The sequence below is a fragment of the Stenella coeruleoalba genome (assembly GCF_951394435.1).
Source record: "Stenella coeruleoalba genome assembly, chromosome: 10".
In the NCBI taxonomy this organism is placed as follows: Eukaryota; Metazoa; Chordata; class Mammalia; order Artiodactyla; family Delphinidae; genus Stenella; species Stenella coeruleoalba.
In genome coordinates, this window is record NC_137156.1 from 66,115,523 (window position 1) to 66,131,054 (window position 15,532).

The 15,532-nt window shown below is 56.6% G+C and overlaps 1 protein-coding gene across 1 annotated transcript; it reads left to right on the forward strand.

Annotated features, from left to right (window-relative positions):
* Positions 1 to 637: 637 nt before the first annotated feature.
* P4HTM (prolyl 4-hydroxylase, transmembrane) lies at positions 638 to 15,348 on the forward strand (the record flags this gene model as incomplete). The annotated part of the gene is made up of 9 exons (XM_079934219.1): positions 638 to 985; positions 1,202 to 1,283; positions 9,764 to 9,954; positions 10,809 to 10,905; positions 12,299 to 12,461; positions 13,020 to 13,205; positions 13,946 to 14,036; positions 14,242 to 14,365; positions 14,893 to 15,348. The coding sequence occupies 9 exons, from the start codon at positions 638 to 640 to the stop codon at positions 15,111 to 15,113; spliced, it is 1,503 nt and encodes a 500-aa protein (XP_079790345.1). The 3' UTR covers positions 15,114 to 15,348.
* Positions 15,349 to 15,532: the final 184 nt, after the last annotated feature.

Here is a 15,532-nt window from a genome sequence, read left to right on the forward strand (position 1 = left end):
GTCCCCCGTCTATGCGACCCCGCACATCAGGCAGTTGCTTCCTAAGACCTGACTCCTGCAGCCCTTCCCGGGAGGTTCAGACCGACCGCAGAGCAGACCTCCAAGGCGTTTCTTGGCCGCCTACACTGGCGAGTGTCAGTGCCGAATGCCTTGGGTCCGACGCCACCACAATGTGCGCAGTCATCGGATTCCGCGGCGCCCCAACCCGCCGCAATATTGAATCATCTTTTGGCACTGCCTCCTCCTTGTTGCCACCCCACTCCTGGGAGCGAGAAAATGCAGACCATACTGTTCCGGGAAGAGGGAAGTGCGTCTCAACCGGGGAACGGAGGAACTACCAGTGGGGTTTCCTGTAACTGTGCTGCTCTTGTCTGCATCTACATTTGGGGGGCGGCTTCTGCCCTGGGGAGTGTGCATCTCCTACTAACGATAAAGCAGCTCGGGAAGAGGAACTTCAGTGTGGGCCGGGGTTCAAGAAGCGGAGATCTTGAGTGCAGCGCGGGCGCGGGATCCCCAGGAACCCCCTGCTGGTGACCGCCGCGCGCGCTGGCTCGGCGGCGGTGGTTCTGGCTACGGCGCGGCGCGACGCTGACAACCCCGCGGCCCCTCCCCTGGGTGCGCGCGCAACCTGGGCACCATGGCGGCGGCGGCGGCGGCGGCGGCGGCGGCAGGCCGGCGGCCTGAGGCTGTGAGTCCTCAGTGGGCGCCGCCCCAGCACGACCCGGCCGGGGCCGCGGCGGGACTGGGTGACTGTGAGGACACACCGGTCCGGCCGCTGTGCAAGCCTCGCGGCATCTGCTCGCGCGCTTACTTCCTGGTGCTGATGGTGTTCGTGCACCTGTACCTGGGCAACGTGCTGGCGCTGCTGCTCTTCGTACACTACAGCAACGGCGACGACAGCAGCGACCCCGGGCCCCAGCGCCGGGCCCAGGGCCCCGGGCCCGCGCCAACCTTACCTCCCCTCACGCGGCTGGAGGGCATCAAGGTGAGGCCTCCGCCGCGGCGCGCTCCAGGCCCTGCACCGCCGAGCCCGAGAAGGCCGGCAGTCAGCCCGGGGCTCCACGCTGCTCCCTGCGCCGTCCCGGCCTGCCGCGCGCACCCCCTCACTCGCCCGCCGCCGCCCACCGGGCCGGGGCGTCTTTTCCTTTCTCGCACGTAGGGGCCTGGCGCCCGAGCTGCCCGCTGTGCCGCTTTCCCTTAGGTGGGGTATGAACGCAAGGTCCAGCTGGTCGCCGACAGGGATCACTTCATCCGAACCCTCAGCCTCAAGCCGCTGCTCTTCGGTAAGTTCGCTGGGCACCCCCAGGAAGGGTCAGGGGCTACGATTTGGTGGCTGCCTTGAGGCTCATTTGACCACGTGACTACTGTTTTGAAAATGGCTGTTTCAAAGTAGCCCTTTCTTTTCCACCCAGAGGTTGCCCCAAGTGAGGTACCCGCCCCCATCTCCAATATAGGGTGACAGGCTGACCTTTCCACACTCCCCTCTGTGACCCCTACTCTCTGCAGCTGATCCTTCCATCACAGGGCTGAGCAATGTGATCTAGAAGCTAGTGTCTAAACATTTCATTGAAACTGTCTTTGGAGGCTCCCTGCCATGGTTAATTCTGTCACATTCTAGAATGGGGGGAGGGTCGGACAGACTGATAACCAGGTCCTAGCTGATCTCAGGACCCGTAAGGGGAAATTCCACTCCCAAAGTGGGTCTGATAAGCAGGCTGTCCAAATGTGGGTAAGCTGGTGCCCCCCAAACCTGCCCCACAAGGGCACCAGCCTTTGCTACCAGCACTCTGGGATTCTTCTTAGGATGGAGTTTTGTGTTCAGCCATTACAGTAGGCAGAGCCTTCCAGGGTGACCTCATTTGGAACCAGCATCATAGCTCACATTTTCTGAGCTCTTGTTATGTGCTAGACTTATGTGATCATTCCATTTAATTCTCACAACCCCTCTATGAGGTGTGTGTAGGTCCCACTGTCAGGCTAGTGGGTGAGAAAGTGAGGCACAGAGAGCCCCTGTTGCTTGGCCAGGCTCACACAGCTAGTTCAGGGTGAAGCTAGGATTAGAACAAGGCAGACTTTCTCTACAGCCTGCACTCTAAAGCCAACGTGCTAGTTGTGAAGACCCTGAAATCCTTCAAAGACTACCAGTACCAACAAGATGGGGGTCCCCAGACCCATGACCTTGCCCAAGATAGGTTTTCACACCCCAGTCCTGGGTACCCAGCCTCAGTGACACACTTACCTGCAGACCTGAGGTGTTCCTGGCTGCTGGGGGATGGAAGGGGTAAGGGGCTTTCAGGAGGGGACTGGGGAACCAAAGCAGAGCATCTGAGCGCATGCTGTCAACCCTAAGGCGGAGGGCCCTGGCTGGGGATTATGCCTAGACCTGTGAGAATGATTTCACATAGATTAGGATGTCAGTCCTGTTGTAGGGAAGGCACTAAAAGATTATTATTATTATTGCATAATGTTGAAGTCTGAGCAAAGCACTAGTTCAGGTGCCGGGAATACAGAATTGGACAAAATAGGAAAACAAAAAACACCTGAAGCTGACAGTCGAATGAGGTTACAGACAAATAAACGCGCATGGTGTGTCAGATGGTGATAAGTGATCACAGACAAGTAAGGCAGAATTTCAGCTGGGGTTGAAACTGAGTAAGGTGGTCAGGGTGGGCCTCCCTGAGAAGGATATTTGAGCACAGACCCGCAGGAGCTGTGGGATGAAGCCAGGTGGCTGTCAAGGAACAGGTGATCCAGGCAAGGGAACAACTCTCCCCATTACTACTCCACTGTTGTGAGACGGCCACATTGAGGTGGGTGTACTTTCTCTCATCAGCCTTTTTGGACCCGTATATACTTAATTCAGACATATGTTAGGTTAAGTGAGCCATGAGGCATAACCCCTAACCCTAACCCCCTAACATGCAGCTTGTTGCATCAAAGTCCTACAAAGCAGAGAATGAGAAACCCAGACCCGAAGTCACCAAGAGTACATTACGGGAAGCAGAAGAGATTTGACAAAAGGTAAACTGATTCTGGTTAAGCCATCAGATGGGTTTCTGTTTGTGCAGATAAATTACAAAGGGCATGATTAGGAGAACTGGGCAGTTGCAGCAAGACCTTCCTAATCGTTGTTCTCATTTCCTCCAAAATTCTTACACTACCTTTGAGTCTGTTGGTGAAAGATGTCCCAGGTTTTACTCAGAAAGTCCTGGGGCTTGCTGCTTGGTGAAATGAGGTGAGACAAATGAGGAAGAGGTCAGTGATTATAAGAAGTCCAGTTGTGAGACAGGCTAACCACAGGGGAGAGGGTGTCCAAGGAGGGGCAGTTCCTGAACGTGGTGTTGGATGAATCCAAAGAAGGAAGCCTCACCCCAAGAAGGAGCAGTGTCTCTGTTTTCTGTGCCTGCCTGTCCATCCACCTACTGTCGCCCTAAAGAGGCAGGCAGGGCCCAAGGAGAATGGGCCCGCTATGCCACCTTGCCCTACTGTGACCCACCATCAGGGACCCAAAATGCCAGGGCTCAAGGGGTAGGTGTTCAGGGTGTCAGCTGGGGCAAGGGGACTGGGTTTTACCCTAGGGTGCCTCCATCTCTTTGGAAGGGAACCCCACCACTTCACAGGGAAATCCTCACGTAACCTTCAGCCTCTCCCTTTGGGGGAAATTTCCTGTTTCCCACCTTTGTTCCTAGAGACATTTGGTAAGTGAGACCTGGGCCACAAAAGGCCCCCCCGTGAGTTCCTGGAGGATACCTGCTTGACTGTGGTAGGCATTTCCCAAGGATTTGGACCGTTGTCCAGTTCAGAAGGGAGGTGTTCCAGTTCTGACTCACTGTCGCCTCTCTAGGGACATTGCTTTCTCTCATGTGGCTCACTTCTCCCTCCACCTCACACTCATTCTGTATTTAAACAGCAGATCAGATCTCATCACTCCCTTCCTTAAAAGCCTCCATGATTTCCCATTCCACTTCTACGTCTCATTTGGTGCTCCAAGACCCTCTCATCTCTCAGACCTCATCTCCCACCACCCTTCCCTCACTCACCCCCTGTTGATTCTCAGACACCAAGCTCATTGCTGCCTTGGCACCTTTTTTTTTTAATTAATTAATTTATTTTTGGCTGTGTTGGGTCTTCGTTGCTGCGTGTGGGCTTTCTCTAGTTGCGGTGAGCGGGGGCTACCCCTCAGGGTGCACGGGCTTCTCATTGCAGTGGCTTCTCTTGTTGCAGAGCACAGACTCTAGGCTCGTGGGCTTCAGTAGCTGTGGCACGCGGGCTCAGTAGTTGTGACTCGCAGGCTCTAGGGCGCAGGCTCAGTAGTTGTGGCACACGGGCCCAGTTGCTCCGCGGCATGTGGAGTCCTCCTGGACCAGGGCTCGAACCCGTGTCCCCTGCATTGGCAGGCGGACTCTTAACCACTACGTCACCGGGGAAGTCCTGCCTTGGCGCCTTTATATGCACAGTTCCCTCCACCAGAAGCCTCAGACTTGGCTCTCACTGAGGGTGCCTTCCCCCGCATCAGGCCTCTGCTCAAACCTCGCCTCCTCAGAGACCTCTCTCCACCTCAGACTGGTCTCAAGAGGTTTCCAGGCTCTCTGTTGCGTCAGCCTGCTCCGTTTTCTTCTCAGCGCTTAGCATCATTGGAAACTACCTTCTGTATTTATTTGTTGATTGTGTCTTTGCCCCTAAAGGTTAGCTGCATGTGTGGAAGGCCTGATTTGACATGGCTGTGTGTCCAGCGGCCAGAGTCTACTGCTGACAATTATTGGCCAGCTGGAGGGGTTTACTAGGTACTCTCAGCCAGTCCAGCACCTGTCTTTGTGTGCAGAGTGGCCTCCACCATCACCCTGGTCAGGTGCCTCCTTATTTGGCACCCTCTTCAAGAGCAGCAGGGGGCACTTCCAGTGGGCCAGCAAGAGTTTTAGTCCACTTTCTTAACTATTTAAGGTAAATGAGTAATTGATACCAGTACACAAAACAATGTATGTTAAAACCATAACTGCTTTATTATAGGATTTCCAGACCTATTCTTTTTCAGCTTAAAAAAAACAATAAAGCAGTTACATAAGACCACTGTGCTCTCTTGACAGAAGCGCAGAAGTAGGGAAAGAATTGTAGTATGCATATTAGTTCAGGTTTGTAAGCAGCTTAATGCAGTTTTCTGTATGAACCCCCCTGCTGTTCCACAGGCCCGCTGCTTGGCAGGATTGTGGACTCAGTAAAGGTCAGGAAGATATAATTGAGTCTGTCTGGGGCTTGACAAGCAGCATAGTGCCTGGGTGAGCATAGCCTGAGGCTTTGTGCCTGCCCTGAGGCTCAGCTTGGGATGCTGGGGCTTGTGGGCAGGAGCAGGGCATCAGCCAGGCCGGCATCCCAGGTCTGGGAAGTTCAGAAAGCTAGTCTTGCCTGCCCAGCACACAAGGCTAGCTGACTTTTTCCAGGAGGAAGGACCACAGAAGTGGACTTCTGCCCTGCCTTGTGCTGGTCCTGGGTGAGCCTTGGAGTTACTCTGGACTCTGGTCTGCAAATATCCATGGAGGGCAGCAGAAAGAGGGTTTTATGTGTGTCCAGGGGAGCACATGGTCTGCGTGGCCACTGCAGAGGCTGTGGCTATAAAGTCCCAGGCTCTCCCCACCTGGGTTGACTCTATTCTGGGCACTGGTGATGATGCCACCTGCACATGGCCAGCTGCAGATTTCTGTGGCCCTGGCTCCAACCATAGGCCGTGGTTACCAGCAGACCGTGACCCTGCACCTCCCCACTCAGCACGTAGGTCCCAGCATACTTTCCGCGCAGGAGGTTGTACACACACGTGGCATCCAGCTGTAGCCAGCATCGCAGAGTAGGCGCCAGCTCCCCAGGGGGCAGTGAGCCCGCCTTCAGCACCTCTAGCTGTGAGTCCAGGTCGCAGTCTGAGGGTCCGGAGGATGACCCACTGCGCCAGGAGAGCCTAACCTTCACTGCTGAATGGGATCAGAGGGCCGAGGTGATGAGCCTGGCCCCTCTGAGTATCCCCATCTTCCCCTCCACCTGGTAAGCCAAACCCTCTTGTCTGATGTTCTGCTCTTGGAATCAGGGTCCTAGAGAAGGCCTGTCCTCCTGGAATGTTGTTTTTTTAGCAATTATTAAAGGAACTTATTTTTTAGTTCTAATCAGGCATAATGTTTGGGTATCCCCTCTTTCTTTTGTCTTAGCACCAAGCCAGGAGTTGTAATGAACCCACTTGTAAGGGGGTGTAAGGGGTGCTGGGCACCAGAGGCTCACCAAAATCGCTAGCGCAGAGCGTGTCCAGGACCTCCTTGGACGAGCTGGTGTGTCCTGCAACTCACAGTCCCTGCAGCTGGCACGCGGCACTGGGGGGAGGAGCTGAGTGAGGCTCCCCCTGGACCCCGGGTGGAGGAGGGGAGCCATCAGCAGGGGTTTCTCCCACTTTCCCCTTGTTCTTTACCCTTTCTGAGATGGATGGCCGCTGTGGGTTGTCCCTCTTCTTTCCCACCAGAGAGACCCAGTTACCTGATCCCCGAGAGTTGTGATTTGAAAGGGTGGGGTGCAGCCTGTGGGGCTGAGAAAGGGTTAGACCAGCCTAGAAGCTGTGTAGAGACTCACGTGGGCGGCTCGGGCGGGAGCCGTTGGAGATGGCAGCCACGCAGAGGCCGTGGCCGGCGGGGAAGCGTCTGCAGTGCAGGATGGCTGGCCAGGGGTAGCCATAGCAGGCCATGATGGGGGTGCAGCTGGTCTGCACGGCCTCGCACAGGCTTCGGCACGGGTAGATGACCCTGCAGGGCAGGGAAAGTGTCAGGGGCAGCGGGTGCTCAGGACCAGGGTTCCTGGATTCCAAGCTGGGGCCTCTGTGTGCTCCTAGCTCTAGGCCTGGCCAGAAACTCCACAGTTGTTGGGCAACGACACCCTGGTCACCTAGCAACAGCCCTGCAGCTGGGCTTCTTGCTCCTTTGCTTGCTGAAATCTTAGCCTTCGGCCCTGGGTCTCCCAGCCCTTCTGTCTTGTAATCCCAGCCCCACCCCTGCCCTGGCCCAGGCTGCTTTCCACCTTTGCAGTGCATCTCCCCCTACAGCTCCGGTGGATGCCTAGTGCCTGGGAGAGGGCTGTAGGAGGGGCCCTGCACTCTGGGCCTTCACTCCCCATCTTGGAGGGAGAAAGCAGGGCCCTCCCTCTTGTCCTGAAAGGCCTGCAGGACACTGCAGTTTCTAGCCAGGCCTGGGGTTGGCCAAGAGCAAAGGGGCCCAATCCTCAGTTTCTGAAAGAGCCCATTCTTGCTGCTACAGGCATGGTCACCCTGAGGCTCTAGGAAGGGCCCTGGCTCTGCAAAGAAGAAACTGAGGGAGCTGTTGTTCACGGGGTAGGTTAGGCTGGGGAAGAGGAATCAGCCTTGCAATCTCTGGACTCTGAGAGAAAAAGCCACCAGATGAGCCGTGGCTCCATCTCTGGCCAGGATCCTTTGGGCAGACAGAGTTGCCACACCTCACTGGAGAGGGGTTCTCAGCCCCTAGCCTAGAGCGGGCTGCTCACTTGCCCTACCTTGACATTTAAGAGCCCTTGTTGATTTGTGGATCCAGACCAAGGGTGCACACCATTGATAGTCCCCTGCCTATGTCTCCTGTGTCCCATGGGCATCTGCGCTCTCTGCCAGCAACACCCTGACAAAACAATCCTTCATCCTCCTGTCACCGATAGGTACACAGCAATGATTAGTGAAGAGCTTCCAGAGCAGGCCCTGGCTGAGGAGAGGCCCCCACCCTTACCTGGGAGCCCCTGCCCTACCTGTCGAGGCACACCGGGGCAAAGAGGGAGCAGAGGAAGAGGCGCACATCAGGGTCGCACTCCCTGGCCAGCAGGGGCAACCAGCTGACTGACTGCTGGATGGCCTCGGCTGCTGTGTCATGGTCCAGCAAGTGGGGTAGCCGCATCTCTGTGTAGCCAATGTTGTGGCACAGCGCCATGGCTTGGGGAATAGCCATGCACCGTGTGGGGCCCCAGGGAGCCCCTGCCCCACCGTCACCCGACAGCACCACCAGTGCCACCAGCTGCCACAGCCCTTGATCCATCACCTGCTTTCTCTGCCTTGGTCTCAGTGCACTGAGGTTGGGGGCTTTATAAGGGCTATACCCACACCCCAGGAGCCAATGTTTGCCCAGCTTCCATGTGCTCAGACCCACCTGGTTAGGCCCCAGTGTGCTGACCTGGGCTGTTTGCATCTGAATAGCACATGGCAGGGGGCTGTATAGAGGGTGGCATCTCCTTTGGGCCTGTGAATGACTGGCACCTAATAAACTGAAGAAACCTGGGCCTGTGTTTTCTTTTTCTGGTTTACTTTTCTTGTTTGCTTATCTTTTTAAATGATCAGGAGGTGACTGGTGATTAGCAATTTGGTCCCCCAGTGGATGGCTCACACCCTTTCTGGGTTTGACAGGTTGAGGGGATCAGGCAGGCTGGAGGTGGGGGTGGGGTGGGGTGGCTTTTGTCCTGTCCTCAGTGTCATCGCATCTGGGTCACCTACCTATGGAAGCTGAATCTGGCTGTGAGCCTGGGTTCTGGAGTACGACAGCCTGTGGGGCCCTGGCCAAGTTGCTGATGTCTCTGTGCTTGGGGGATCCTCAGGGAGAGGAAGGGTGAATTAATGGGGCCTGGTTTTCTAGGATGAGTATACGGATTACGGGGTTGATGACATGCTTAGGACAGGACACAGAGTCTGTGCTCCCTAAGTGTGATCTGCTGTGATTACTATTAAAAACTGCTCCAATCCTGGCTCCGAGTGGCCATTTCCCTTACTCTTGGCAATGACTGGAACTTCATGCTGAGAGAATAACCCAGAAAAGTGGCAGACCACTCTGCAGGAGTTCTGAGGGGTCACAGTGGCGGCATGGCCCTTCCTCCAGTCAGTTCCTGTGTGGGCCTCTTGTGCCCCATCAAAGGAAGTCCTCTCTCCCAGGAACAAGAGAATGAAGCAAGGCCCAGGCTCCAGCCCTGGAAGTGCCTGGAGTCACTGGGATGTGGGCTCGCCAGGTGTGAGCTTCGCGTTCCAGCTCCACTGAGCTGCTTGTGGAGCTGGTGTGGGGTCATCCAGCCACTGGAGCTAAGCCCCAGGCCTGACTGGCCTTTACTTGGGCTTAGAGGCATGGAGTAGGCGTTCAGTGTACATTTGTTCCCAAAGCAAAGGACACTGGGGCATCTTCTCAGAGCATCTGCTAAAAACCTGAGTGACCCCCACTGACCTCCCAGTGCTGGGCAACTCAGTAGTGGACGGATGACCAGCACCCACTTGTGCAAGAGAATGGAGGGCAAGGCCTAGAATGCTGGATGTATTCACTTTGTTTTTATTTGAACAATGCCGAAAAGCAATAATGAAGGCAAAAACCTGCCAACATTCCCCCCGCCCTTTTAAAATATATACCCAGTAAGGAGTGGAGGTCACCCCTCTACCCCTCAGGTCCACCCTCTGGCCTTTGGTCCCACTCCAAGGTGGGTTAGCCCATCCCCAGCTTTGCTCTGGCTCACCTCCCAGGACTCCCCTGGAAATTGTGTGCTCTCAGCATCAAAAAGAGAGGCCCCATGTTCCAAACGCTGGCTAACCTTTGCAGGACAACTTGACCTTGGGGTCATGGTCTAGAGCAGATGTGAAGTCCTCCTGACTTGGTGACCAGCAGGGGACAGGGACTACCCCAAGAACCCTGCAGAGAGGAAGGTATTTATTGGTGCATCAGCGTCCTGGCCCGGTTCTTGGCCTCACCCCCCACCCCACCTCTTCTGGCAGAAATCCCTGGCTTCTTGAGTGATGAGGAGTGTCGGCTCATCATCCACCTGGCACAGATGAAGGGGTTACAACGCAGCCAGATCCTGCCCACCGAAGAGTATGAGGAAGCAATGGGCACAATGCAAATCAGCCAGCTGGACCTCTTCCAGCTGCTGGACCAAAACCATGATGGTCGCCTGCAGCTCCATGAGGTTGGGATCCTGGGGCCTGGAGTAGGCACCGGGGTGGGAATGCCCAAAATTGTTTCTGGTGGCCAGGTCACTTGTACTGCTCGGCCCTGGCCCCAAGAGTCAGATGCCACCTCAGATCAACTTGGGCATGCCCAGGGTCCACTTTCCCTCCTAGAGAGCCCCTTGCTGCCCTGGGAACCCCAGGGCAGGAGGATCTACCTGGAGGTGATGGCATTTATTGCCACAGTTCCCAGGTGGTGTGCTGTCTGTGGTCTGGATTCCTTGCTGCTGTTGCTGGGAGCCCCACAGAATTCACGGTGGATGGGGTGGCAGCTCAGAGGAAGCCAGAAGTCTGAATCTCTCTCTGCATGCCCCTCACACCCAGGCTTCTGAGAGAGGTCTTGGTGGGGTGCAGGGTCCCTTGCCTATATAGAGTGCCTCACCGAGCCCGATCTTCCTAAGAGGCCTGGTGGTTGTTCACTGGCCAGGCCTCCCCATGGTGCCTCTTCCCTTTTCGCACCCAGGCCCTGGCCTCCCCCACCTCACCTGGGGTATCTGGGTGGGACACAGGCCTGTCCTTTGCTCTGCCTCCAATAGGCTGACAGTGTTCCCCATGGAAGCCACAGTCCCACCAGGGCTGAGAATGGTCATGGCCCACAGGTCTTTTGACTGTCTTCTGGCTTCCTCCCCAGATGCCTCTAGACCTCTCTGCCTACCCTCACTTCAGCTCAGGGACCTTGGGCTCTGTCCTTCGTCCTCACCCATGCCCTATCACCTGAACCCTCAGCCCTACAGAAGGAACTAGGCAGCTGTCTGTGCTCTGGTGACTCTCCATCACTGGGGCCACCCCGCTGAGGCACCATTTTGTGCTTTAGGTCCTGGCCCAGACTCGCCTGGGAAATGGACGGTGGATGACTCCAGAGAACATTCAGGAGATGTACTCTGCGATCAAGGCTGACCCTGATGGTGATGGTGAGCTCATACCTTGCCACAGTTCTGTCGCTGTGAGCCTCCTGCCCCCCAAGCCAGGTAGCCTCTATGCCCAGCTTCTAGAGTAGCCAGAGATGAGGAGGTGAGGATCCAGCCTTGCCCTTACCCCTGGGAAGTAGGCAGTAGCTAGACTCTCCCATTCCCTTTGGTGACAGTCTAGAGGGCAGTTCTTGGAGGCTCTTTTGACCTCACCAGGCAGCATCTGGGGTACAGGAGGTATGGTTGCTGGCTGGCAGAGGGCAGAGTGGTATAGCGGGAGCAAAGGAACAGTGAGGTCAGCTTGGCACCTGCCTCTCTCCAGCCAGGCACACGGTCTTGCCCTAGCAGTCGGCCTCTCTGGTCTAACCAAGGTCCCCCTTGCCTTCTTCTTGCCCACCTGGAGTCATGCTAACTGCTTGGGGTCATGTGGGCAGGAGTGCTGTCCTGTAAGCACCCTCGCCTTTGGTAAAAACCCCCAGGAAGTTTCTGAGGTGTAGTCATTACCCTCATGTCCAAATTCTGGACCAGTTGAGGAAATAGGACTTGGAAGAATGGCTTTGTGGCTGGTGAACCCACAGTGAAGAATCTGACTGGGACCTGTGGCTGGAGGGGCATCATGCTGCTACTGCCCCTATGTGCAGAGCTCGTGACAGACTCACAGCCCTCGAGTGCCCCCACCCTCAGAGAAATCTGGGCCGAAGCATGGAAGTGTGTCAGTTGGGTCAGCCAGGATAACATGTAGCAAAGACACCAGCTATTCTTCCAGAACCCTAAGAGGATACAGCCCAGCTTTGTGGGTTGAGCAGGAACAGGGGAGAGTGTTCTCATTTGGGAGAGTGGCCTGGCTTTCTCTGCTGAGGTAGGCTGGTTTACCCAGCGGGCAGGACTGGCCAGGTGTATTCCACTCAGGATGAGACCCGAGGTCACGAAGGAACTCCTGGGGACCAATCCCAGCTTACACCCTACAGTGTGGAAGGCCCTGGACAAAACCCAACACTGAATGCTCTCTTTCTTCGCCCTCTACAGGACCAGAGAGTGGCCATCATGCTCTACAGAGCCAGGCTGGAGGGCCAAGGGCAGTCCTTGGCCTAGTGTCCTGGCCATATGGCTTAAGCTTCCTTTGGAGACCCTGCTCTCTGGCCAGTCTAATAGGGGTTGGGCTTCATCCTTTTGGGGGCAAAATCAGGGCTTAAACTGAGGAAATGAGCTTCTCTGGGTCTTCCCGTAGCGCCTAATGTGACAGAAGCCAATTTCATCTGACCCGAGTCCAGGTTGAGGGACAGGTGCACATGGCCCCCCAGTGCCTGAGGCCTGGGGTAGGTAGGAAGGTGCAGCCTCCCCACTATGCCCTCCCCACATGGGCTTGGTGGGCATTAATGATGGGTGCCCTGTGCAGGAGTGCTGAGCCGGCAGGAGTTCTCCAACATGGACCTTCGCGACTTTCACAAGTATATGAGGAGCCACAAGGCAGAGTCCAGCCAGCTGGTGCGGAACAGCCACCACACGTGGCTCTACCAGGGCGAAGGTGCCCACCACGTTATGCGCGCCATCCGCCAGAGGTGAGCACCTGAGGCTGTCCTCCCTGGTGCAGGGCCCCCATAGAAGTCCTTAGCTGAGAATGAGAAAACGGAATTGATTAGCCAACTCAGGATTAAGTTCCACTTGTTAGACCAGGATTGGGACTCATTAGGGGACAATTAACAAAAGCAAATTAGCCCTGATTGTGGGAAACAGTAGACATTTGGGATTAGAAACAGAGTGAATGTTTGTTTTCTGCTAATTAGAGAAGTGATCTCTTATCTCTGTCCACAGGGCCCCCTGCCCCTGAGCAGCCAGGGGTTTTAGATAAACAGCCTCCTTCCTGGAGGGAGTGTCTCCCCCTCCCCCAACTTAATGAAGATTTCATCTTTGCCACCCAGGGATGTCTCTGGCATCCAGGGAGAAGGGCTCATCATGAGTAACCCCTTCCTGCTCTTACAGGGCCAGTCTGGGGTGGCTTAAGGAGCTTCCAGGGGAAATAGGGACAGAGCTGTGGCAGGCCCAGGGTCCACCTTGCCAGCTCCCTCAGGGTGCCACCTGGCATGGGGCTGCCCAGCTGAATGCCTGCTGCCCACCAGGGTACTGCGCCTCACCCGCCTGTCACCTGAGATCGTGGAACTCAGCGAGCCGCTGCAGGTCGTGCGGTATGGCGAGGGAGGCCACTACCATGCCCATGTGGACAGCGGGCCTGTGTACCCAGAGACCATCTGCTCCCATACCAAGCTGGTAGCCAATGAGTCTGTACCCTTCGAGACCTCCTGCCGGCAAGTACCTCCCACCTGAGGGCTGTCTTCAACTCCCAGACCAGGCACCCCGATGACACAAGCACAGCCCTGCCCTGTGGGCTTGCCCCTTGGTATGGGGCCAGGAGAGTGCTGGGCCATCCTGGTCGAGGACACCCCCATCTCTCCCCTCAGGTTGTTTACCAAGTGGCCCAAAAGGGGTGGTCATCTTGTCTCAGTGGCCAGACTGAGGTACCCACAGACACTGAAAGCCGCCCCCAGAGCTCTCAGGCAAGGGGCAAGTTTGGACCCCTGATTCTTTCCGCTCCCTCCCTGGTTATTGATCCTGCTGGCACTGCTGGAGACCTCAGCTTCTCCCTTTGAAGCTATGCCCCCCTCCCCTGCCAAGGTATGGTGGCAGGTCTCTCCTCTTCACGTGGCTGCTCTGGCTCAGCCCCTTCTAGTCACAACCAGCCCTCTGCATGATCTTGCTGCTTCTGCTAGCCTACCTTTCCCAGCTGGCCCTTGGTCAGGGCCATGTAATTTAGCTAATTGCACCTGTGATCTTGGCCATAAAAAAACATTGTGACTGACAGAAAGAGACTGGGTTTGTGGGAAGAAGAATGGGCTAGGGACATCTTGGTACTGACCTGCCGTGTTGTCACTGATCCCAGCCTGCCCCTCTGGCCCTTGGGGACCTGGGCAGCTTATCCTGCCCACAGGTAAGCCCCTGGGAAGCATCCACAGCTGGGAACCTGCTCAACAGTCCCCCTGCCTTACAGCTACATGACAGTGCTGTTTTATTTGAACAACGTCACCGGTGGGGGCGAGACTGTCTTTCCTGTAGCAGACAACAGAACCTATGACGAAATGGTAAGGGCCAACCGGGCTGTTACTCTGGTGGGATGGCAGGGCCTTGGGCAAACAGTACATACCCCTCCAGACCTGGGATGAGGCCTAAACAGTCCCCTGGGGACATCTGACTGGTTTCCCTCTGGCCACCTTTGACTGCCTGTCCTTAGGCTCCTGGCCATACAGTCAGGGCAGCTTGAAAACCCCACCACTCTGCTGCCCACAGAGTCTGATTCAGGATGATGTTGACCTCCGTGACACTCGGAGGCACTGTGACAAGGGGAACCTGCGTGTCAAGCCCCGCCAGGGCACAGCAGTCTTCTGGTACAACTACCTGCCTGATGGGCAAGGTGAGGACCTGTGGCCAGGCCAGGGCTGCCTTGAGGGAAGCTTCCCTTTACCCAGCCCTGGTTGCCACCCTGGTGAGCTGTTTCTGGCTGCCCTTCAAATGTTTTTTTGCCCCTAGTGCCTCCCAAAGACCATCCTCAGTGACTTCAGCAGCCTGCACCTGTGCAGCCTCCTGGGCTCTCTGGAACCCTGTCATTCCTTGATGCCCTAGCCTTCCAGCTGACTGGGGTGGGGGACACGTGCACCTTAGTAGCCCAGACTGGGAAGGGCTGTGGACAGGCCGGGCAGCAAGAAAGCTGATTTCAGAGAGCCAGTGGTGTTGATAAGGCATTCGCTAGAGAAAGATGCTGAACCCCCAAGGAGGCCTTGTGGCCAGATATTTGCCACTGAAGGTGTGCACAGCTGGGCCTACCCTTGCCATGCACTTGGGCAATATGAGGCCAAGCTCAGGTCAGCCCACAAGCTCAGCTCAGTCCAGCCTAGATTCCCTCTGGTCCCCTCCCTTGCTCACACCATCCTCCTCTCCTAGGTTGGGTGGGCGACGTGGACGACTACTCGCTGCACGGGGGCTGCCTGGTCACGCGTGGCACTAAGTGGATCGCCAACAACTGGATCAACGTGGACCCCAGCCGGGCGCGGCAGGCACTGTTCCAGCAGGAGATGGCGCGCCTGGCCCGCGAAAGTGGCGCCGACTCGCAGCCGGAGTGGACCCTGGACCGGGCCTACCGCGACACTCGCGTGGAACTCTGAGGGGAGTGTCCGTCGCGGTCCCCAGCCGCAGGTCACCTGCTGCCCGAGGTTGGGGGCCCTACCCCTGTCCAGCTGCAGGCCAAAGGCCTGGCCGATGTTTTGCCCCATCCCCACCTCCAGCCGCGATTAGGGCACAGTTCCTATATCCATGTTATTTATTGTGTACAGCCCCGTGCTTCCCCAACAAATAAAACTACGCGGCTTGGAGCTGCAGGGCCGAGAACCTCGGAACAGGCTGTAGGCATAATGGGCGGGGCGGGGCGCCGCGGCCGGGTGCATGCTGCGACGTCACGTGAGGGGAGGGCGATTCGGCCCCGCCAATCCCAGCCGGACGGCGTGGGGCGGAGAGTCGTCGTCATTGGGCCCCGGCGGCAGGCGCCCCTGCCTCTGCTACCTGTTGCTACGGGCGCTGTAGAGCT